Here is a 22,884-nt window from a genome sequence, read left to right on the forward strand (position 1 = left end):
CAGGCCTCGTGTTCTCATGCAAATATTTGATTTGATAAATATTTAGTTTCGTGATCTCCCTCCTCCAGCGTGTCGAATATGAGTGTTGAGGAGTCTTGGTGAAAGTGTTAAAAGGTTGAAAGTGTTCCTTCCACAGCAATATCGCTTAACCCCAAACAGTTGGTTTTCAAAGATTCACACCACACACACACGCACGCTTCCTGTTTCCACTTCTACAATGAGGTTCCTCTTTGAATTCATGCACATTAAAAAAAACGGCTATTGACTGTTTGTAGCCACCCTGGCGTCATCTGCGTTGCGGCCGACCATCCGTTGTCCGCTTGCCAGGCCTTTTGAGCACATAGCGGCTGCATTTAAAAGAGACGATCTTGCGTTAGCGGCCTGTGAAAAGGCTGCGGCGGGATTGTCGGTCGTGCTTTCATTACGTAGCTGCGCTTGGCGGCAAAAATATGAAGTCAGATTTTGTACGTGGGGGTGACGGGAAGGCTCATTTGAGATGATGTCGTTTGTCTTCTGCGTCACACACAATCCATCTTATAAATGGTGCCTGTAAATGTCAGAGAAAGATATATAAGGTCTTGCTCATAAAACATGCTAAGCAGACAGTAACATCCGAGGTTCTCATTACTCGGGTTGTCCTACTTACTGCACGTCAAAAAAAGATGGCTTACGCGTGTCACTTGTTTCGGTTTGAGTCGAAGGGAGGAAATGGTGCAGAAATTCCTGTTAGCTGTACATTCACATATCTGACCAAAAACTCCCACAGGTGCTCAGCTGGTTGAGAGGAACACTGCTGCATTTCATTTACATTTCAAAACAAGTCCCAGGGGGGAAGTTTTTAAAAAGCACAGTTTCTGCTTCACTCATGCATGTTTCACCAACATGAAAACATAGTTTATTTAAAAAGGTACAATAAATGTGTTTAGGAGATTTTGGTATGGACTAAGGAAAGCAAGTTAAACTTTCTGGCTATAATTCCAAAAGGTTTGTTCAGCGCAAACACTGCTCATAACGGAGAGAACACCATCCCTGCAATGCAAGCGTGCCGGTGGCAGCATCGTACTTTGGGTTGTTTTACATCAGCTAGAACTTGGGCCTTACACAAGTTGGAAGCAATTATGAACAGTTCCCAATAGCAGTCAGTGAAAGCAAAACATGTCAGTACAAAAAAAAAAAAAAAAAAAAATACTAGAAGTTTATTTGGGGTTAATCAGAGGTCATTTAAATAGTGGCAGGTGTCTTTTATTTGACTCTTTCTTCTTTTTATATCACCAAAACAGGGGTGTGTCGACTTTTTCTATCCACTATACATGGCTTTATCCACAGTAAAACAAAAAGAAGTGACCAGAGTGTTCTTTTTGGCACACGATGACCTCGATTAGCATATGTATGACCCTGCCGCCTCACAAAATGGGGCGCTCAGGGACATAAGTGCATTCACACGCCAGCTCTGCGCATTCAGATGCTAAATAACCTTTCGAGTTTCACAGACAGACAGACCTCCCTCCCCTCCCAGTTCTCCTCTGCAAACAAATGAGACGATGACTGGCTCAACCAATGAAAGCTAACACGGGATTACATATTTCCGCAGATTTTTATTGACGTGTATATCTGGGAATTCATATGTCACACGGTTTGTTTCTGGGATTCATCTGGGGAAGATTTATATTAAGTGTGGGGTTAAAGGGCAGGCAGTGTTTGGGCAAATCTTGATCAGCATGTCTCTGTCATTGCCTATTAGAGCCCAATAATGCCAATAAGTGGACGAGGAAATGACATGGCATTTGCTGCATCTCGACAAGCGGCCGGTGTTTCTTGCCGAATCTCGTCAACAGTTCTGTGCGGTTCCTGTCTCTGTTCGTGAACAAAATGCTGCCCCGTTCTGCTCAAAACATCCACGCTCATCTCTTTGTCAACAAGCCGTAAATCTGTCCATTAGTCTGATGCTGGCGGCACGGTGGGCGACCGGTTAGAGCGTCCGCCTCGCAGTTCTGAGGACCGGGGTTCGATCCCCGGCCCCGCCTGTGTGGAGTTTGCATGTTCTCCCCGTGCCTGCGTGGCTTTTCTCCGGGCACTCCGCTTTCCTCCCACATCCCAAAAACATGCGTGCTAGGTTCCTTGAAAACTGCCTGTAGGTGTGAATGTGAGCGCCAATGGTTGTTTGTTTGTATGTGCCCTGCGATTGGCTGGCAACCAGTTCAGGGCGTGCCCCGCCTCCTGCCCGATGACAGCCGGGATAGGCTCCGGCACGCCCGCGACCCGCGTGAGGAGAAGCGCGACAGAAAATGGACGGATGGATAGTCTGATGCTTGTCAGGATGGATTTGTAAGATTACGATTCTTTGCAATTTTAGTAGAGCGTTTCTGTGTGCATTCGCAAAACACTACCCGAAACTATCCATCCATCCATAAAACTTAAAATGCAGACAATTGTCGTTCAAGCCTTCCATTTGATAAATGTTCAAGCTTAAAAGTGTAACAATTAATTGAATAACTGTCCAAAGTTTGGGATCATTTCACACTTAAAAAATACGAAAGTGCAATGTTGTCTACTGCAAAGCAACAGCACTATAGTCACTATCGCCATCACAAAATCAAATTTGTTAGCTAATTTAATATAGCTTACCACTTGTAGTTAGGACATGTCGTGATAAAGGATAAAGGATAAAGTGCAGCTGCCGGTGCACTTTCAATCGCTTTATTGAACAACGGTAACAAAATAATGGCCGCCCAGGCGCTCGACAGTCGGCAGACTGGCTAACGATTAGCCAATTAACAACCAAGTTGTTATTGTCACTCACCCTTTGAACCACACACAAAGTCACAGATATTTTAGTGCGGAACGTGAGAATGAGGACCCCAAGTGGACAATAATAATATCTACCTCACGTGCACATTTTGTTGTTTGATTTTCATTCAATTACCTAATAAATCAATGGAATAATTGGTAGAACAATAAATTGTATAATTATTCAGTAGCTGCAGCCCCACTTGGAACTGTCCCGTGCTCACTTTCATTTGATTAACACCAATGTAAGCAAGCGATATTGTATAATGATCATAGCACTCGTCTTCCCACGTAATTGTTCTGCTGTACACGTACGTGTGCCTTCCCTTATGCTAATTGCTGTTATTTCGTGCAAGTCCATTGCTGCACTTTGCGAGGGAAGTCGCTCAACGGCATAAATCTATGTCTCAGTCTGTCTTGGTGAACGCTCACATTCTTTCCCGTTTTTTTCCAAAGCATTTAAAGCGACTCTTCCTTGTCTACAAGACGCTCCAACGCCGTGTCTGCATGTGCAACCGGGTGTTCGGTGATCTTGTCCGTGCGACATTGAGTGGCCTATTTTCTGCAGTTTTGAGAGCTTGGCTGGCAGGCCAGTGTGTGTTTGCAGCAAAAACCTTGGGGTGGCTTGTACACAACATATATAGATAGATATTGTAATTAGATGGAGAAAATTGGTCAGATGTTTGTCTTGTCTTGAATGATTATAAAAACACCTAGAGACTTTATGTGCATATTATTTGATTGTTTAGTAAGCTACCGGTAGCGGTTTTATGACAAATTGTTTCCGCGGTGCGAGTAATGAGCGACGGAGAATAATTGGAATGTCACAGCTTTTCGCATTCGGTGTAGTAAGAACAAAATGAAATCTCATTTGTATTCCCTTTGACCCCCTCATACAAAAAAAAAACATTTGCTGAGAGATAAATATGTACCAAAATGTGATAATGCCATTAGGTTTTTTTCAATTGTTGTGAAAATGTTTTATTTGAACCAAACATTGTTCACAAACACGAAATGTTCTTGAACATTGCACGAGTTTCACTGAAATATATCGAACACTTTTGATAACTGTACAGATATACCGTACGTATTGTGGGCCTTTTAGAAAGCTGTCGGAGCTAAGATGTGCATCTTGTCGCTCGCGGTACAAAATGTTCCCAGAACCACGTGCCGACCCTGAGGTATCAAATCAAGTCGTGTACTCCAGTGTGTAATATTTGACTAGCGACGGGGGAATACACAGTGCGCAGTCAAATGGAAACGGAGAGTTTGGGATCGGTGACACCTGTGCACTCTCCTTTGAATGCATGAAAACGGTGTGCGTCATGTTTCATCATGCGACTTGGTGAAGGACAGAAACCGCGCTTATGTTTCTTGCTATTTTGATTGCCTCCGGTGAGAAGGCACCAGATTAGAAGAGAGGTTTGGTTGTTTTTCCAAAATGTCAAGTTATACTGCAGGCTGCCTTTATGTAAGCAGTCTTTGTTGCTGCAGTCAACAGCAGCAAAATCAGTGCGTCGCTCAATCAATACCTTGCATATCACTGTTGACTCATTTCCAGATGCGGTGTATTCATTCCTTACGACTCTAAATTCCTGCCAGTGGATGCTTTGATGAAGTCTTCACATGTTGCACATGTGGCCACGAATACGGATTCAGTGAACTCGGCATGTTGTTTTGCCGTTTCGTCGTCGTCGTCTTGTGTAATTGCAAGTTTTGACTTTGGTCCGCGTGGCCAGTGTGGGCGTGGAAGAAAACAACAGATGAATCCTCTTAATCCTAAAGATTGAAGGCTTTATGAGTGTCGTGAATCTGTCGCTGGTACCCACTGGCGACTTCCTGTCTTCGCTCAACATCTCTTGCACTGCAGCGTTGGACGGAGACGAGAGAGACGGTGGCCGTGATCTCTGCGCGGCGCGGCGCGGCACGGCACGGCATCGCCTACCCGGCAGAATGATCGCCAGGAAAGATTAGAAAAGAAAGAATGGAGAGAGCGGTCATTGCCTTGTGGTCGTAATGTGGGTGGATTATCAGCAATCCTGTGACTATTTTCGAACAGACTGATTACACAAGTGACCAAATACGACTTAACCTGAGCTTTATTATTCAATATGACAATTGATAGTGTATATCTTTTCAAATTGAGAATTGAGATGGCTCTTCGGCTGTCTGATCCAATTATAATTTTGGTGAGTTGCAATTTGAAAGAAAAGTTGTGCACCTCATGGGTCCTCCATCAGGTCAACAGTGTCCATGAACTTAGAATATAATGCACCTGACTTCATTATTGTGTTTGTGTATGAATGACTGATATAAATGTGCAATGGTGGGTGGAGCTTGAGCCTTTTTTCCAAAAATATCTTTTCATGAAAGTGCAGCGCCTAGGGCACATGTTTGCCGTTTTCATTTCGAACAGAACAAATCTTCAAAAAGCATGAAGTGGCTCCAGTGAGACTTTTTTTCTTTTTTGTTCCCGTTTAGATAAGCTCACTTAGCTGCGTCGCTCCAGGCTTCGTTACACAAGAGCCATTGAAAGCCAGTCAAAGCCGTGACCGTCCGCTGATCGGATGCACATATCAGGGGCAGTTCGCTCCACCTTGACGTCGCAGTGGCCAAAATAGGCTTGACGTGTTACGTCATTTCTCAGAAAATACACCGTGCAATGTGTTTGTTACCATCACCGTTACTTGTGGAGTGAATTCTCATTGTGCACAAAAGTCATCCATGAATGGGGAATAAAATGTTTTGTACTGTAGTAGCACCAGTGTAGTGACTGCTATCTGGAACTGTTCATAATTCCCTCCCCCTTGACTCGGGCCCCGGTCGCAGCTGAAAAAAAACCCCACAAACAGGTTTCTTCTCATCTTTTCATCAATTTTGGAGCCGTGTGCGATCTTTTCTCTGTGACTACAAAAATGTCCGGAAAAGCCAACTACTACTCTGGAGTTAACATGAGTTAGAATGTGGATTCTTTCATTCTGAACACAGCCACGTGTCCAGTTACAAGAAGGTGTGCACTCTTGTACATCCACTATCTCAGGTGTCGATATTGAATTCCCCTCACAGTTTTTTTTTTTGTTTTGTTTTTTTCTCTCTCCAATTGAGGCGTACGAGTACCGGGCCACATCAATGATGGTGGAAACAGTTTTGAAATGATTTCATCTTTATATCACAAAAACCTAGTATTTGAGCAGGGCTGTTCAAAAAAAAACCAAGCTTTGAAATTCTGACCAAATCCTCCATCGGTGCATGAAAACGCCAAGTGGCATAAGCGGCCTAGGAACAAGCTGAAAATGAGCGAGGTGCGAGAAGTGATGTGCTCCCCCTCCGCAAGCAGCCTTATAATGATATGTTTTGTTTGATTTGCTGTGTAGCTTTATGCCAGTATATAGAGGCTACTAAATTCAGAGATGGGGCCAGAGGAAATTTGGCAGGGGCAAATGAAGGTAACCCTCCCACCACACACTTTCCTTCCCCCTCTTTTAACCTCTGCAAAGCTTCCCCCCCCAACCTGTAACCTGGTTATCAGAAGATCTTGAGTAACCCCCTTTTCAATTTCCCCCCCTTCATGTTAGTATCTTCTTTTCGAAGATGACGTGGGGATTTTCCCTCGATTTGAAATGTTTTTTTTTTTGCACACTCTTGAGTTCCATTTTGTCCTCCCCGCTTCTCCTCCCTCCCCCTTCCTCACGCCCCCAAGCGGCGGCTGAACAACGAGCTTAAGTTTGACAATCGCTGCTCCCCGTTTCCCGTGCGGGCTCGTGCACACGCCGCACACGCTGCACTGCACACACACATTGCGCTCACTCCCTCACTGGTGAAGCCAGTGCCGCCTGCGCTGGTGTTGCCTGGCCAATGTTGACAACTCTGAATGAACTTTCCAGTACTGCCTTGGTACGTGCATCACTTTTTGCTTCATTCTGGGTTCAAGCCAAACTCAATGGGAGCTTTTTCACGATGAATTGTTTTGTGCGTGTATTGCCGTTAAAGCTGTCAGGAAGCATCTCGAGCTTTCAAGCTCGTTTCTTAATGTTTTCTATTCCGGTGTCATTTTGGAATTCCAGATGACCCATTCATATTTGATCTGGCTTTTTTAAGCTGGGAATGCAGATGGCAGCTTTACACGACGCAATACATTCTTCCTCTGTAGACCAATTTGCTGACTTGCTCTCTCTCGCCTCTCTGGAATTGTGCCTGCTACTGATCAAACATTTCCTGTCCACCTCTGCCATTTTTTTTTTTTTTGTGCTGAGTCTTTCTCTCCTTTGTATTCTCACTTCCTGTTTTTCCCTCTTCACTTTTTCAGGTGAGAATTTTGAGCAGAGTCCCCTACGAAGAACCTTTAAATCCAAAGTTCTCGCCCATTACCCAGACAATGTGGAGTGGAATCCGTTCGACCAGGATGCAGTTGGCATGGTAAGAGCACAAATCGGTCAAAGGCTTCCTGTGGAATTCTTTCAGAAAAATCGCACTTTTGATCATACGAAATAAGAGCGTCAGAATGTGGTTGTGGCTCCGTACGGAGAATTGAAGTGAAGCGACAACAGTAAGCGTGTCAGAAAGATGATCGATCGGCACGCGAAGATGATTCATGTGTTCGTTCTAGCGATGCATCGATTTTCCCCGTTGAAGTTGACCAATGGCCAATCATGAACAACATGGACGCCTCGCTGCGGTGGCTCACGCGTGTGGAGATATTTGACTAACCCACTTACCCAATATGCCATTCCGTCCTCCAATATAACACAAGAAAAAGTGCAATTAACAGGCATCCGTTAATGCCAGCTGACGAGCAGCCTAAATTCCTCTCGTCGGCCGTCGGCGAATTCACCAAACGAATTCACCTGTCGCAGTCCCAAAAAGTGGGAGCGATAGGATGGCGGTCAGTGAGCCGCAGACAAAGCAAAGCTAAAGACGGAAGGTGTCGACGCTTTGGGAGCGTTCCACACATACTGAGGATTGGCAAAGGCAAACCTTACCCTTCCATTTCAAGTTGCTAAGTTGTCATGAAATCTGTACTCTGTAGTTTTTGCTGTCAGTGATTGCTTTTCTTTTTTTATATTTTATATTTGAGGTGAAGGGGGTGTAATCCTGTACAAGTCCTCTCTGCTTCGTTTCCTCCTTGCATTGCTTTTAAATTGCGTGTTAGCTCGTGTTTGGAGGCGAAAGCGGCGAGTTGAGTAGAGGAAAAAAGAGACAACCACATCCTCCGGGAATCAGCCTCGACACGACTCTTATAACCTCGAGGTCGACTACCAAAAAGTCGACAGTTGTGCGTGATTTTTCTGAACTGCACAGTACTTACTTGACGATGCAATGACCCTAACATCCAATATTGAACCATACCGTCCTCCCGCAGCTCTGCATGCCGAAGGGTTTGGCCTTCAGGACGCAGGTGGACTCCCGGGAGCCGGACTTCCACTCGTTTATCATTACCCGAGAGGACGGCTCTCGCACGTACGGATTCGCTCTCACCTTCTTCGAGGAGGTGACGAGTAAGCAGATCTGCAGCGCCATGCAGACTCTTTACCACATGCACAATGCAGAGCAGTACGACATCTTGCATACGCCCACTTCCCCTCGCGGACAGGAGGAGCCGCGACTCCGGCACCCCCACCCCCACGCCCAGCCTCGGCCCGTCCTCCACGCCGCGCCCGCCATCTCCCGTCTGCAGCGTTTCAACTCGTACGACATCAGCCGAGACACGCTGTACGTGTCCAAGTGCATCTGCTTGATAACGCCCATGGCCTTCGCCCAGGCCTGCGGCAAGGTGCTGCAGCAGCTTTACCGGGCCGTCACCTCGCCCCATCCCCCGCCCCTCCCGCTGGAGAGCTACGTCTTCAACATCCTCTACGAGGTGCCCCTGCCGCCCTCCGGGCGGTCCCTCAAGTTCTCGGGCGTCTACGGCCCCGTGGTGTGCCAGAGGCCGAGCACGTCGGAATTGCCGCTCTTTGACTTTGCCATCGGGGAAATGTTTGACCTGCTGGGGGTGGAGAACGTTCTTCAGTTGTTCACCTGTGCCCTGCTCGAGATGCAAATACTGCTCTACTCACGGCGTAAGTAGCGCGTGCGCGCTCGCTCGCTCGGGCTTTCTTCCGCTCTTCATTTAATGGTCCCGTCGGCACCCAAACGTGGGACTCAACAGCCACACTGGGCACTTTTCGATCATCTTCACGAGAAGAGCTGTAAAACGCATTCGCTGCTTTAGAATACAGTTGCGCCTTGAGATAGGACTTCTCTTTTGCCCATTGAAAACGAATGGAAATGCCATTCTGTTACAGCCTACCCAAGTAAACCATAAAAAGAAAATAAGATTGAACTTCAGAAGACGTATTGTAATGACATCATTCCATCAAATGTAAAGAATAAAACAGTTGGTCCGTCGTGATGAAACAATTACAACTCCGTACGGTGTGTGCAGATTGGCCACCGGGGGGCGGTATATCACATTCATGAAAACAAACGAGCAAACGGCAGTAACAGTTGTTTTCGCAGAGGATCAAGAAAATGTATGCCGGCGTGCACGGTTCTATCGTCTGTCTCCATGCGCACTTTGTGTTCAAATAGCCTTCGCTTAAAGGGTTATAACATCGCAAGTATCAAAGCTACTCGTTAGCCCGTCTGCGGGGCTTTGCATTGTGTGTTATCATGAAGCTCGCGGAAGGCAAAGTTGTGTCATCGCTTAGTTTTGTATTGAGTTGCACAGTAACTCTTTTTTTTGGAAGACTGCTGCTTGTTGTCAAGTGAGTTCGTTGCCACTGTCCACACAACGCTCACATCTCAAATTTTTGTTCTCAAGTCAAAGCAAAAAAAAAAACCAAAAACAATCTCAATAAACGTGTGCGTCGTCTCTCAAGGCACCACTGCATTCGAACAAAGGTCACTTTTATTCCGCCAGTAAGACTCTTTATGCCACTGCAGTGCGAAGAGCGTCCGTGAACTCGTCGTTCGGTAGTTAAGAACAGCTGATGTGGCATCCAGCTCGTCAAAAAGCCAGCTGACACTGTTTTTTTTTCTTGCACTTAAGCTGATTTTAGATGTCGCTATCTCACAGTGAGCAGGGGATAACAGGATGCATGGAAAAAGTAACCTGTATCAAATGTTTAACCAACGAGTGCTGTTCAACTAAGTGCTCTGAGCATTTCTACGCTTTATTCATAGTGATGAACAATTTCTCAAGCTTAATGTAAAGTGGTATCAAAGATTCGGCTTTTGCACCTGCACCTTTTTGATTGACACTGTTGAGGGCTATTCATTTAACAATGTGTTTGTGGTTGTAGTGTTTTTTTTCTGGGGGGGGGTAGTCGTGCAACATTTGAAATGAAATCGACCCGGGGCTCCGGCAAATCTTTGCTCAACACGTCGGCCGGCAGTGTTTTTCCTGACGGTTACGTAAGCCACTAAGTGTCCATTCAACTAATGCGGTTCGAGTACGAGCTTGCATAATACCGAGACCCTCGCCCGTTGTTTTGATGTACTATGTGATGATTGTGCATTTGCACGCTTCAAACACGTTTGGGTACAATTTGGATCTCTTAATCCATGTCGGTGGGTAGTTTTTCATGCGAGAGTAAATCAATGATTTGCCGAGCAAGGAAGGCGTTTGGATCCATTACGACGGGAAGAGGAAGGCAAATGCTTTCCAAAACACCACGAGAAGCTCTTGTAAGGGGAAAGCCGTGGTGTTGCTAGGCAACCTCAGGGAGGATAGCCAGGATGCGGGACGGTTATCATTGGCTGGAGGTGACATCATGCCCTCTGTGCAAAACGTGCAAAACTCCACGCCATAGAAGTGAGGGGTGGTTTGGAGGAAGCGCTGCGCACACGCACGCACAGATGAAATGGATGCTTGCCAACGAGGAGACTTTGAAATGACAGCGAGGCTCATAATCGGTTAGAAAATTGTGGTCGTGATTTGTTTACCCAATCTCTCAGGGGCTGCGTTGTCCTGTGTCGGTCATGTGTCAAGCGTTGTGCCACGCTGTAGCTAACGTCACACGATTGCCTATTTCTGCCTTGTGGCGGCCGCGGGAGCACGGGTTGGGGGGGGGGGGGGGAGATTAATACAGAGTGTCCCAAAAGCACCGGACGCTTCCTTTTTCCATTTGCTTTCAGGTTTCATTCGGACAGACGCGCGGCCGTCGGTATTTGACCGTTGAACGTTTTTCGGTTTTTGTAAGCATACAATTGGCCAGTTGACATTGGCGCAGCGCTGCGGACGTTTTTCTCTTCCGGACTGCTGATGGGCGCCGGTTCCAGATGCTTTACGCTTACGGGACTCCTCGTAATGTGTACGGAAGATGTTGTATAATATGCAGCTGCTACCGAATGGCTCGACGTGTAAGAAAGGAAAACATCTGGACTTGCACAATATAATCAGCAATTACAAGATAACAGGATCACCCTCATCTGCAAAATGATAACAAATGTCAAACTTTTTCAACTTAATGATACTTTCTCTTTTTCAGCCAGTTGAGCTACTCAGGCTTCTGTGATCACAGCCACCTTTAATGACATTTGACAGAGATGTGAAACCTCGTCTGATCTCGCAGCTTCGGACGCATTCAAATCGGAGGAGAGTCGGCCTATTTGGCGCGAAGGTTTTTACAGATATTTTCATGACGTCACGATGCGGGTTATCATCCAAATTTAATCAGGACATCCGTCACGGAATTTCCAGGTCGACTCATCCAAAAAAAAGGGGAAGTTCAGCTGAGCACACACGAAAACGCAGGCCGAGGTCAACGAAACCTCCGCTGCGGAGGAAATGCATTTGTAGAGCTGCGCCGTGTCATACCGAGTTTTTGTGCCTTCCGTGTAACTTGATGGGGTCTCTCAACGCTCGGTACTGGATTGTACAGCCATGCACCCATTTTCTGTCGCGCTTCTCCTCACGCGTGTCGCGGGCGTGCCGGAGCCTATCCCGGCTGTCGTCGGGCAGGAGGCGGGCTACGCCCTCAACCGGTCGCCGGCCAATCGCAGGGCACATACAAACAAACAACCATTCGCACCTACGGGCAATTCAGAGTGGTCAATGAACCTAGCGTGCATGTTTTGGGGATGTGGGAGGAAAGCCACGCAGGCACGGGGAGAACATGCAAAGTCCACACAGGCGGGGCCGGGGATTGAACCCGGGTCCTCGGAACTGTGAGGCAGACGCTCTAACCGGTCGCCCACAATTGTACAATGGTGCCCAATGAAGTGGCCAGTGAGTGCGTACCTTGTAAATAACTTTGACTACCAATATTTAGTGGCCTTATCAAATATGGCCTTGTCAAAGGAGAAAGAGAAAGGGGGTCATGTTAGTATTCTAGTCTCCCTCCTGAGAGTGGAAAGTAGCGGTCTCGTCTTGCGGGACCAGCACATGACCAAATGAAGGGAAGGTATTTATTTTGTCGCCATAAGAGGAAAGGCAGCGTCAACAGGACAGAGCGGGAATGCGAATGAGGGGGAGCCGACAGCCATTCGTAGGCACGACGATGATGATGTGGGAAGTCACCATGTGGGAATTTGTGCCGACGAGAGAGCGAGAGAGAGAGCGAGAGAGAGAGAGGCTCGGCTCAATTTGGCCGTCACACGTTCGAGGCCGGGATCTCCCCAGGACACAAACCTGCAGGTGCTTTTTCTCTTCGACAAAAAACAGAAGCAATTCGCCTTGTGACCTTTTTGTCTTTTCCATCCATTGAATCAATCCCACACTAGGAACCGAAATTATGACCTCAATCAAGAAAGCATTCTTGTTCATTTGCATCGCTGTATTAAGTCGGCCTGCAACGAAGGGTTCTTTTTAACAATCGATACGTTTGTCCATTCTTCAAATAAAAAAACAATTCAAATCTACATCACTTTTTTTCAAACACAGGACATTATTTCAAATTGGCGGTGCGGAAAATGCACAAACATGAATTGATTATGACTCAGCTTTGGGCTGTAACATGTCCGAAAATCATTGATTTGCAAATGTCTTATGTATACAGTCTGCGTTAGTCATATCACGATGAATATTTACTGCTTTTGTCATATTCCAAATGAAAATACAATAGATATATTTAATTTGATCACGCATTCATACGTCTTATTTGGCAAATGGGCTCCGCTTCAGCGGAATGAGCCATTTGTTGCTTTTGGCGTGGAATGAGATACGACAGCGACAGCGACAGCAACAGCGGTCGGCCGCGACGCACTTTGGGAGGGCGGGGCCCGGCTCCCGCATCCCTTTTCCATACGGCCGGTGTCGATTCATTCCGGGTGGGAGAGCGCGCTCACTCGTGAGCCATTGCGGCCGCCCAAACCTTTCAGTTTCTCACTCGTCTGCAATCGACCGTCCGCCGTCGTACTCGAGCGGCTCCACAAATTCCCCTTTGTTTGCTTTTCGGACACGCTCGGCCAATAAAGACGATTGTGATTCCAGATTACCAGAGGCTGATGACGGTCGCAGAGAGCATCACGGCCTTAATGTTCCCCTACCAGTGGCAGCACGTGTACGTTCCCATTCTGCCCGCCTCTCTCCTGCACTTCCTCGACGCGCCCGTGCCGTATCTCATGGGCCTGCACTCCAACGGGCAGGATGACCGCACTAAGCTGGAGCTGCCGCAGGAGGTATGTACGCACCCCGCAATTATGCGGCGCCGCCGAACTACACGCAGCCGGCTTGGATCTGCTTTGCGTCGCGTACGACTGCATCTCATAATGCTGCGTGACGTGAACGCATCATCGGCATTCACGCTCATTGCGCGTAGCCGTCACGTTGGCTTGGCGACGAACTACCTCGGACCCCCGTTGACGAGATGGAACATTTTGTCCCACGCGTTTTAGCAGTGTTGCCGGTTCGAGCTGTCGATGCCAAAGGTTTGCGCACTTGCTACGCAGAAAGAAGTCTTGTATTTTGTTTGCCCTCGCTGAATTTCCTGCCGATTGAGTGCAGCACTTTTGCCTGCGAGCAAAATCCAATCCGAACCGATATCATTGGCGCGGCCCTTGAATGAGACGTACGAGGATTTCTTTGATCATCTTGATGTCCAGTTATGCTCCAAGTACTAGTACACTCTTTGCCCTCGCTAGTAAGGCAATTCAGTGCACTAGTAGAACAACTGTGTTTTACTAGTCCCACACTTCTGTAGGACATTTCTGCACACTAGTAGGACAACTTTGACATACGACTAGTAGTAGGTCAACTACAAGTCACTCGTGAGGCAAAACTGTACTAATTGACATCTGCACGCTACCACAAGTAGTACTGCTCGTCAAGCTCTTGATGTTAACGTGTAGAATTTGATGTCACTCATAGTACTAGTAGCATGCAGTCATCAACTAGTCCACAGTTCTGCCTCACTAGTAATATATACGGTACTTCTCCTGCTCGTGAGGACGAGTACATGCACCTTAACCTTGAAATCAAGGATATTCATTGAGAATTTGTTGGAACTCTAGATTTACGTCTATGTACTAGTACGCTCTTTGTCCTCAAGACAATTCAGCAGGCAAGGAGAACGACTGTGTTTTAGTTTTTCCACTATTGCGTGACATTTCTGCACACTAGTCGACAACTTTGGTGTCCTAGTAGGAGAACTGCACGTTACTAGTGAGGCAAAACTGGGCTCTAAGTAGTCACTAGTGCTGTAGTAGTAGTAGCAGCTGTCAAGGACTGCATATTTTGCCTCATTAGTAACATGTAGTTGTCCCACTAGTGAGACCCAAAAAACCTAGTAGTACATGGCCCATAAGCTGAATATGAAGGATCCTGAACAAGTTCAACTCAACAGTGAAAGGATTCATGTGAAGCTGATTTGAGCATTTATTGGATATCCGGCTTAAGGTCGTACGAGTAGGACAATTGTGACACTAGTACACAGTTGTTCTGCTAGTGCACCTTAGTAGTGAGGACAAAGCGAGTACTAGTGCGTGGACCTTAAGCCAGGTATGAAATAAAGGCTGAAAGGGCTTCCGTAGCGGGGCCGCCGAGGTCGGAACACAAGCCGCGACGCTGTTTGGCGCGCGACTCCGGATTTTGAAACCTTCGCGCCAACGTGCAAGTAACATTTGAAGACGGCGGTCTCGGCTCTTTCATCACTCACATTCCAGATGTTTTCGTCTTTTGGGCTTTCTTTGTCAAACATGCAAAGTACTCTCAGCGCGCTCGGGTATTCCAAGGTCAGCTATTGTGTCCCGATCTATTGTCCTTGATTTTTTTTTTTTTTATGGCACGTGAGGGCGAATGAACTATTATATAGTACCGCTTGCATTCGGTTAACATTTTTGTGAGCTGCTTTTTTTCCCCCCCCCGCTCCCGTACAGGAGCAGCATGTCTGTTGCATTTATTGTGTCCCGTGTCCCTCCAGGCCAACTTGTGTTTCGTGGACATCGACAACCACTTTATAGAACTTCCGGAAGAGTTGCCGCAGTTTCCCAACAAACTCGAGTTCATACAGGAGATCTCCGAGGTGCTCGTGTCCTTCGGCGTGGCGCCGGAAGGAAACATCCGCTCCGGCGACTCCCAGCTCAAGCACGGAGGCCTGCGGTCGCTCGACGCGGTCTCCGACAAGCGCAACGGCAACCTGGCCTCGCCTCTCAACTCCTACCTGCTGAGGGAGAATGTAACTATCGCCAGACTGCAGGCTCTGGTCAAGAGGACAGGCGTCAGTTTGGAGAAGGTGAGACACGGCGGGCTTTTCGCTGGAATTAATACGCCGGGCTTGGGAAATGACATTGTGTCAGTTTTTCCCCAAAAAGAATGGCCGACCGGTTAGAGCGTCCGCCTCGTTTGCGTGGTAGGTTGATTGACAACTCTAAATTGCCCGTAGGTGTGAATGTGAGTGCGAATGGTTGTTTGTTTGTATGTGCCCTGCGATTGGCTGGCAACCGGTTCAGGGTGTGCCCCGCCTCCTGCCCGAAGACAGCCGGGATGGGCTCCGGCGCGCCCGCGACCCGCGTGAGGAGAAGCGGCTCACCAAATGGATGGCTGAATTCCAAGTCTTGAATTGTACTTGGTTTTTAACGAGAACAATTTCATCATCATAAAAATCCCTCTAAGTCAGAACGATGCACCATTTTGAGCACATCTCGACTAGTCAAGAAATTTGATGTCAATTTTGTACCTAACATGCCTAAGTTGAGTTGATAGGAAAATGGATACTGCAGTAACCTCGACTAAACACAAGAGGGAGCCTCCCACACACTTCATCAGCAACACATTGGAATGCAACAGAAAAGTGTTAAGGTTGAGTTTGAAATACATTGTACAACAAAGGTATGTTACTTGTTGTATTGTATTCATTTGGAATAAGATTAGAGTAAAGTTTGGAAAAGCCAGACACACACAAAACCAGGAACACAAAGGTCAACCGTTAAGTGAATGAAGCATACTGGAGAGTATGTTTGGATTCAGATTTTCTGTTGTAGCTTGGTAGTAATGGTCATTCATAGATGTTTGTCCATTTATAATGATGTGTTTTGTCCATACAGTAGAAAGATGATGGACGTACTCCTACTCTGTAGTAACTCAGACATAACTTTCCGTCAATACATTTTCTGGGCTAATTCTGGGAATATGAGGTCTGGCTTCAATGCCGCTCCGGCAAAGTGCTGCTTTCCACGTAAGACAGCGGGGCACTGATGCCCGCTCTGTTGATTTCCTACTTTTCTTGAAGTGAGAAGAACTACTGCATGTGACCGCCGCTGTTTATTTGCCTTTCACACGCGTTCATTTGCGCGCATCAGCTGGAGGTTCGAGAGGACGCCGGCGGCAATAAGGACGCTCGAGTTCATTGCGACGAAGAAGAGCTGAAGATGCACCAGCTCAACATCCGCGTGCGCGAGGTCTTCGCCAACCGCTTCACTCAAATGTTTGCGGACTACGAGGTGTTTGTCATCCAGCCGAGCCAAGACAAGGAGTCCTGGTTCACCAATCGAGACCAGATGCAGAACTTTGACAAGGTGACACCTTGCACATTTCTATTATTATTATTATTATTATATGGTTGCATACTTTGTATGTTTTGCTGTAGTTGTTTGATCAATTGTAATTTCCGTTAGCCCGTTGCAGCATTTCGCATGATATTTTTGTGGACTTTCGTGAGATGAAATCCAAATTTGTCTTTTGTTGGATTAGGTAAGTTTGAAGTGCAAAATAGAAGTGCTTGAATCAAAACGCGCTTCGCCTCTTATTTGGAGAACTGCGCGGGCAAGAGTCTTCCTTTCCCCAAAGTGATGTGATGAGATCCTCCCAATTGCTTGACAGCGGGAGACTCCGAACATGTTCAAAAGCGGCTTTTAATAAGTGGAAATGTTTTTCAAGCGGTATGTTTCTGGGAATACGGTCTCTATATTGTTGATTTCCAACCGCCCGCCGTGGGTGTCCGGAGCGTATCGTCGGCGATAAACGTGCGATCCCTCTTTCGCGAGCTAACCCATTTCAGTTCATAGGAATTTGCGTGCGTGCGTGCGTGCAGGCGTCCTTCCTGTCCGACCAGCCGGAGCCCTACCTGCCTTTTCTGTCCCGTTTCCTGGAGACCCAGATGTTTGCCTCCTTCGTCGACAGCAAGATCCTCTGCCACGATGATGAGGACAAGGAGCACACGCTCAGGGTGTTCGACACCCGCGTCGATAAGGTCCGCATGCTGAACGTCCGCACGCCCACCCTGCGCACCTCCATGTACCAAAAGTGCACAAACATGGAAGAGGCGGGTAAGTGACACAAACGGCTCGGAAAGTCCTCGTCGGTCGCGGTTGATCGTTACTTCCTCTAATGGCAGAGAAAGCCATTGAAATGAGAGTGATGAAGATCGACCACCCGGCCCTGCATCCTCACCTCCTGGACATGAAGATCGGTCAAGGACGTTACGAGCGAGGCTTCTTCCCACGACTGCAGTCTGACGTGCTCTCCTCTGGGCCCGCGAGCAACAAGTGCCTACTTTGCGCCGCGCCCGCACGTTCGACTGACGCTTCCCTCCTTTGAGCTCTCACGTTGCGTGTTCCAGATGGGCCAAGAGGAGCGCTCCTGCCCAGTGGAGGAGGCGGGACCGCCAGAAGCAGCACGCGGAGCACCTTTATTTAGATAACGACCAGAGAGAGGTTAGCCAGGCCCTCGGCTTTGCTGGGTTCTTTCTGCATGATCCTTTGGCTTTGCCCTTCCTGTTTTGCATCACCTCTTTTGGTCACTTTCTCTCTCTCTTTTTGTTTGCACTCATGCTTGCGCACTCTCAGCATGTCGAGTGTTTGTTTCCGGAGCTGCAGCTCTTGCTATTTCTTGACTACTACTGGCACTTGCAGTCCTTCAGGCCCTGCCTAAAGTCGGTGACTGTGGATGCGGTACGTGCCGGCCTTTCGTGGGGCCTTCGTGCTCGGACATGCTCGGACTTCCCGTTTCCTCCGCCATCAGAGCGGCTTTGCCTAAGATGTTATCAAACGGTACGCGAATGACATCGAACACGTGCACGTCGAGCGATGGCGAAACAAAATTTATTTAAAGGGAGGATTTGGCCGCCGGTGAAATCCTGACAAAGCAATTTGCCGTCTTATCGATGAGGTTTGTTCGACGGGCAGAATTGAACATGATGACTAGGATTTTTCAAAGGTGCTCTTACACAATCTGATGAGATCCGATAGGAGAGCTTTATAAAAAAAAAAAAAAAAAAAAAAACCATCAATAAGATAATAATTTTGTTTTGTCTAGTTTTGATTGACACTACCTGAAAGGTAGTCATTCGACAAGACGTCTCTAACCCAATGGAGAAACGTATCGGACGCAGACGTGACATTTGCCCTTGATAAAATACAATTACGTTTCCAATGAGCTGACCTTCTTATTAGAACTTTTTGCGGTCCCTGTGTACAGTACCTCGACTTACGAGTTGAGATCCACGCTGTTGCGTCAGATAGTGAACCCGTTTTCAAGCCAGTTGAAATTGACTGGAAAACTAAACAAAACAAAGAGAATTGCAAGTTTTGAGCTCAACCGAACACCACTTGACGTCAGTCTGCTAGCTTAACGCAAAACACCACAGATGGGCTCGCACGCTAACAATACTCCCAGGCATATATTCTTTATCCTCTGCGGAAAATGACAAACATGACCGCAACTTACTGAGCAATTGTGACTTGACTGTCTTTGTACATTCACCATGCATGTGCCATAGCGCCCCCTGCTGGCCGAGGCGCGCATACCTCACAAGGAGACACACAATGAATGCACAAATGCTTTCATTCTTTGCATTCTCTTTAACTATGTTACGATTGTATGTTTTTATAAATCACAATGCTTCAGAGGTGTTTTATGTCCCTTATTTCTATCGCCGTTTATATAAAAGGAGCCATTGTTTGGCTCAAGCGTGTCACTTCTTATTCGTTGGTGTGTTGACTGCTTTTTGACCGTGTGTGACTGGGACTTGCAGTTGTTCACAGAAGTCTTCTTTTTGAACAGAAATACATCCAAGAAGCGCGGAACTTGGGCACCACCATCAGACAGCCCAAACTGTCCAACCTATCGCCTTCCGTCATCGCTCAGGCCAACTGGAAGTTTGTCGAGGGGTTACTAAAAGAGTGCCGGATAAAGGTTAGCGCGTGTCACGCTTTAGTGTTCCGTTTTCATCCGATTGCCAACCCTCGCAAGCGTTAACCAGAGGTGGCAACAGTACTCTGAAGTAGAAATGCAGATAGAATGTTTTCCAATGCAGGGAGTCACAGTCAAAAGTCATAAAAAATACAGAGTCAAGTAAAGTACGGCGAGCTGCACAAAACTGACATCCCACCACTGGCCTGAAGCGTGCGTGCCTTTTACCCTGCAGACCAAACGTATGCTTGTTGAGAAGATGGGTCGAGAGGCAGTGGAGTTGGGTCACGTAGAGGTCAGCATCACCGGAGTGGAAGAGAACACTTTGATCGCAAGTCTGTGCGACTTGTTGGAGAGGATCTGGAGCCACGGGCTGCAGGTTAAACAGGTCAGGAAAACAACACAGCGCTTTTGAGCTGTGTTGCTCAGAATCTTCGACTCGGTTCTATTTCCCTTTTCCAGGGTAAATCTGCTCTGTGGTCCCACTTGCTGCACTACCAGGAGAGCAAAGAAAAGAAAAGTGCAACCCCAGCTGGTTTGGGACCTCCAGGTAGACAAAATCCCGACGGTCACGTCACATGAAAACAGAACGTGGATATTGCTTCTATCGCAGGTTTTATTCATGACACTGAAAGACGCAAATCGGATGGCGGCGGATCTGCCATGCCCCCTCTTAAAGTGTCCCTGATCCAGGACATGAGGTGAGAAAAGCAAAAACAATAAAGCGCCTTTTTGCATGCCAGTCGAATGAAAATAGTAAATACAGTGGCATCTCGACTAACGACCGATCCGAGTTTGTCGAGTCACAAAATATGGCTCCATCCATTTGATGTGTGTTGTAAGGCAAAATTAGCTTCACATACATTGGCGCTCGGGTGAAGCCCCGCGGTCGCCACTCACCTTCAGCCGCTTATTGAATGGGACAAACAGTCAGACAGACAGACAGACCCAAAAAAACCGGCGAAACCATTTTGGTACAGTGGTGCCTCGAGCGACGAGTGTGCTGGACCTTTGGGTTTTCCAAGATAAGTGCCGTCGTTGCTTTGACTCAAGATAGGAGCACTGACACCGTGCGCTTCACAACAAGACACAATTAGTGAAGAATTCCTCAAATAAAGACTTTTTATTCTTTATTTTCACTCCCAGTTGAAGTTGACTGTCAAACGAAACTTGAATCAAAGCGAATTATACCTTTTGTGTAAGCACTGGAATGAACACATGTAGAGAGAATATATAACAGTACTCGGTCATATATTCTTTATCCTCTGCAAAGAAAGACTAATTAGTGCAGTATTGATGAGCTGTAAGAGGAGTTGAGACATCTCAATAAACAGTTTCTCTTTTTACTGCCCCCAGGTGGCCAAAGCGGGGATACCAGAAGTAGCAGCACAATGTCCATTCAATTGAGGCAGTGAAAGAAACGATTGAATTCTCTTTAATTCGATTTAATTATGTCACGACTGTACATTTTTTTAGAAAGTTCAATATCACGGAGTGCTATTTTTCCTCATTAAAATACACATTGCCACCTTTTTTTTCGGGAGCAGATGAATGCTATTTACATTCATTTGGATGGGAAAGGATGATTTGAGTTTGACTTTTTGTTGTGCGTCTTCATGCTCGTGCGCGCGTCTTGATGCCTTATATTACGGCGTCTGCACGTGTGCGTGGGTGTATGCGTGTGTAGCAGGACATTACTTCCGGCCTAATTGCTGCACCGGTCAGGTCACGCACGCACGCACGCACGCACGCACGCACGCACCCCAACTCAATGTTGCTGCCGAGACTGTTCACATACTCTGACGATCATCACGCATCCCTTCATTAACTTTAATAATTCATCCTTCTGTCATAACACGGAGTCCGTATTTATCTTCAGAAGATTTAGAATGTTGAAATAAATATCCCGGCGTGCTGCAATGTCATAGCTAGACAATAAATCATTGTGGTACTTGGGTGTCATATAAATGTGTTACCTCTGTTGCCACGGAGATGCTGCGTAGAGAAAGTGGGTTAGCCACTGCGGATGTAAAGGATGAAGACACGGGAGGGGGGGGGGCGGGGGGAGCTTTCGAAGGCAGAAGAGCGCAGACAAGCTTGTGGCACCGGTGGAGTGGAAGGGAATGCGTCTGGACATCGGGAGTCACCGTTGTGGCGCGCAGCAATCACGCGCGCAAATTTCGACGGCGCAAGTCTCATCTCAGCGCAGGGGGGATCTTTTTAAGCCCTGACGAGGGCTCATTCAATACTTAAAAGTATCTGACGAGCGCCACAATAATGGAAACACAGTAAAGGTCGACTCGGGATATCGCCACCTCTCTAACTGAGTATTCAATGGATCACTGTGCCTCTTTTGTAGTACGCCGTCCCCCTGCTAGCCCCGGCGCCGGTAGCGAAAACCCACAAGTAGCTGATGCATCCCTAATAAAGTTTAGAATCGCCTAGAGATGCCACAAAATGGCGGGAAAGCACTACTTTATTCTAAATGAAGCTCCCCCACTTCACTTCAACATAGTTTCTTGGCGTCAAGATGGTGCCAAAGTAATAACTCCTCAACTCACTTCAACATACTTCCCCAGCACCAAAATGCACAAGATGGCGGCAAAGCACGACTTTTGTCTAAATGAAGTTCCCCAATTGACTTAAACATAGTTCTTTGGCACTTTTTGTTTCTTTGGCCTGACTAATGGACAACAGGTTCTGTGAAAATATCTGACGGTGAATTTGGGAAGGCCTCACTGGGAAAAGGAGGGCGTTCACTGTAATACTTTCATGATGTTGATGTTATTAGTTACGAGGTACATATTTGTGTTTCTCCTTTTGTACAAGGCTCCTCTGACATGACCTGTTTCCCCCCCCCCGCCAGACATATTCAAAACATAAGCGAGATCAAGACCGACGTGGGCAAGGCCAGAGCTTGGGTTCGCCTCTCCATGGAGAAGAAGTTGCTCTCCAGGCACCTGAAGCAGCTGCTGTCCGATCTCGAGCTGACAAAGTGAGCGAAACGACAAATGGGATTCGCTCTCTGGCACGGAAAGCTCGACTTTCTTGGCATTTGTGAAACAAAGTCTTACTCGCAACAAAGTAAGATGCCATCCACTCATATATAATGAATGGACGGCAAAGCACCACACCGTCGTCTGCCGGTGCGTAAATCATTCACATCCACGCCACTTCATAATAGATGTGGTGGCTAGTGAACTGGGTCAGGAGGTTTTTCTGTCTGCCTTTCTGACCTCACGTTGTCACTTTTGTGCGTTCTGCACGACAATGTGGAGTTGTTGTTGTTGTTGTTGTTGTTTGCTCTCAACAAACATTGGTAAATCAGCTGTCACCCATTTCTGTTAAATTAACCTCCTTTGTAGTCGACTGTGATGTTAGGAAAGTTCCAGTCAATTCACGGATGACCGTAGAAGCAAATCAAAGTACAACGCAAAATGTCTCCCTACAATTGTAGTAGTCGTACTTAGTGGGCGAGTCGAAAGTCCTCTGTTAATTGGCCGAGATTCCCAAAAACCGCGACCGAGCGTCGATACGGAATAGTGAAGTCG

At 47.0% G+C, this 22,884-nt stretch overlaps 1 protein-coding gene across 5 annotated transcripts in view; it reads left to right on the forward strand.

Annotated features, from left to right (window-relative positions):
- The window catches only part of dennd5a (DENN/MADD domain containing 5A), a 31,478-nt gene that overhangs the window by 2,810 nt on the left and 5,784 nt on the right, over window positions 1-22,884 (forward strand). The window contains exons 2-16 of one of the 5 annotated variants that reach the window (XM_061750581.1): window positions 6,162-6,233; window positions 7,094-7,203; window positions 8,147-8,843; window positions 13,199-13,386; window positions 15,126-15,437; window positions 16,504-16,719; window positions 17,235-17,469; window positions 17,538-17,688; window positions 17,763-17,856; window positions 17,989-18,093; window positions 19,205-19,336; window positions 19,569-19,721; window positions 19,796-19,883; window positions 19,947-20,034; window positions 22,200-22,328. In XM_061750581.1, coding sequence (XP_061606565.1) covers window positions 6,162-6,233; window positions 7,094-7,203; window positions 8,147-8,843; window positions 13,199-13,386; window positions 15,126-15,437; window positions 16,504-16,719; window positions 17,235-17,469; window positions 17,538-17,688; window positions 17,763-17,856; window positions 17,989-18,093; window positions 19,205-19,336; window positions 19,569-19,721; window positions 19,796-19,883; window positions 19,947-20,034; window positions 22,200-22,328 — 2,770 coding nt within the window. The remainder of the gene's footprint in view (window positions 1-6,161; window positions 6,234-7,093; window positions 7,204-8,146; window positions 8,844-13,198; window positions 13,387-15,125; window positions 15,438-16,503; window positions 16,720-17,234; window positions 17,470-17,537; window positions 17,689-17,762; window positions 17,857-17,988; window positions 18,094-19,204; window positions 19,337-19,568; window positions 19,722-19,795; window positions 19,884-19,946; window positions 20,035-22,199; window positions 22,329-22,884) is intronic. The other 4 variants (XM_061750590.1, XM_061750600.1, XM_061750610.1 and 1 more) reach the window with 4 other exon arrangements.

Source organism: Phyllopteryx taeniolatus, chromosome 2, assembly GCF_024500385.1.
Source record: "Phyllopteryx taeniolatus isolate TA_2022b chromosome 2, UOR_Ptae_1.2, whole genome shotgun sequence".
Lineage (NCBI taxonomy): Eukaryota > Metazoa > Chordata > Actinopteri > Syngnathiformes > Syngnathidae > Phyllopteryx > Phyllopteryx taeniolatus.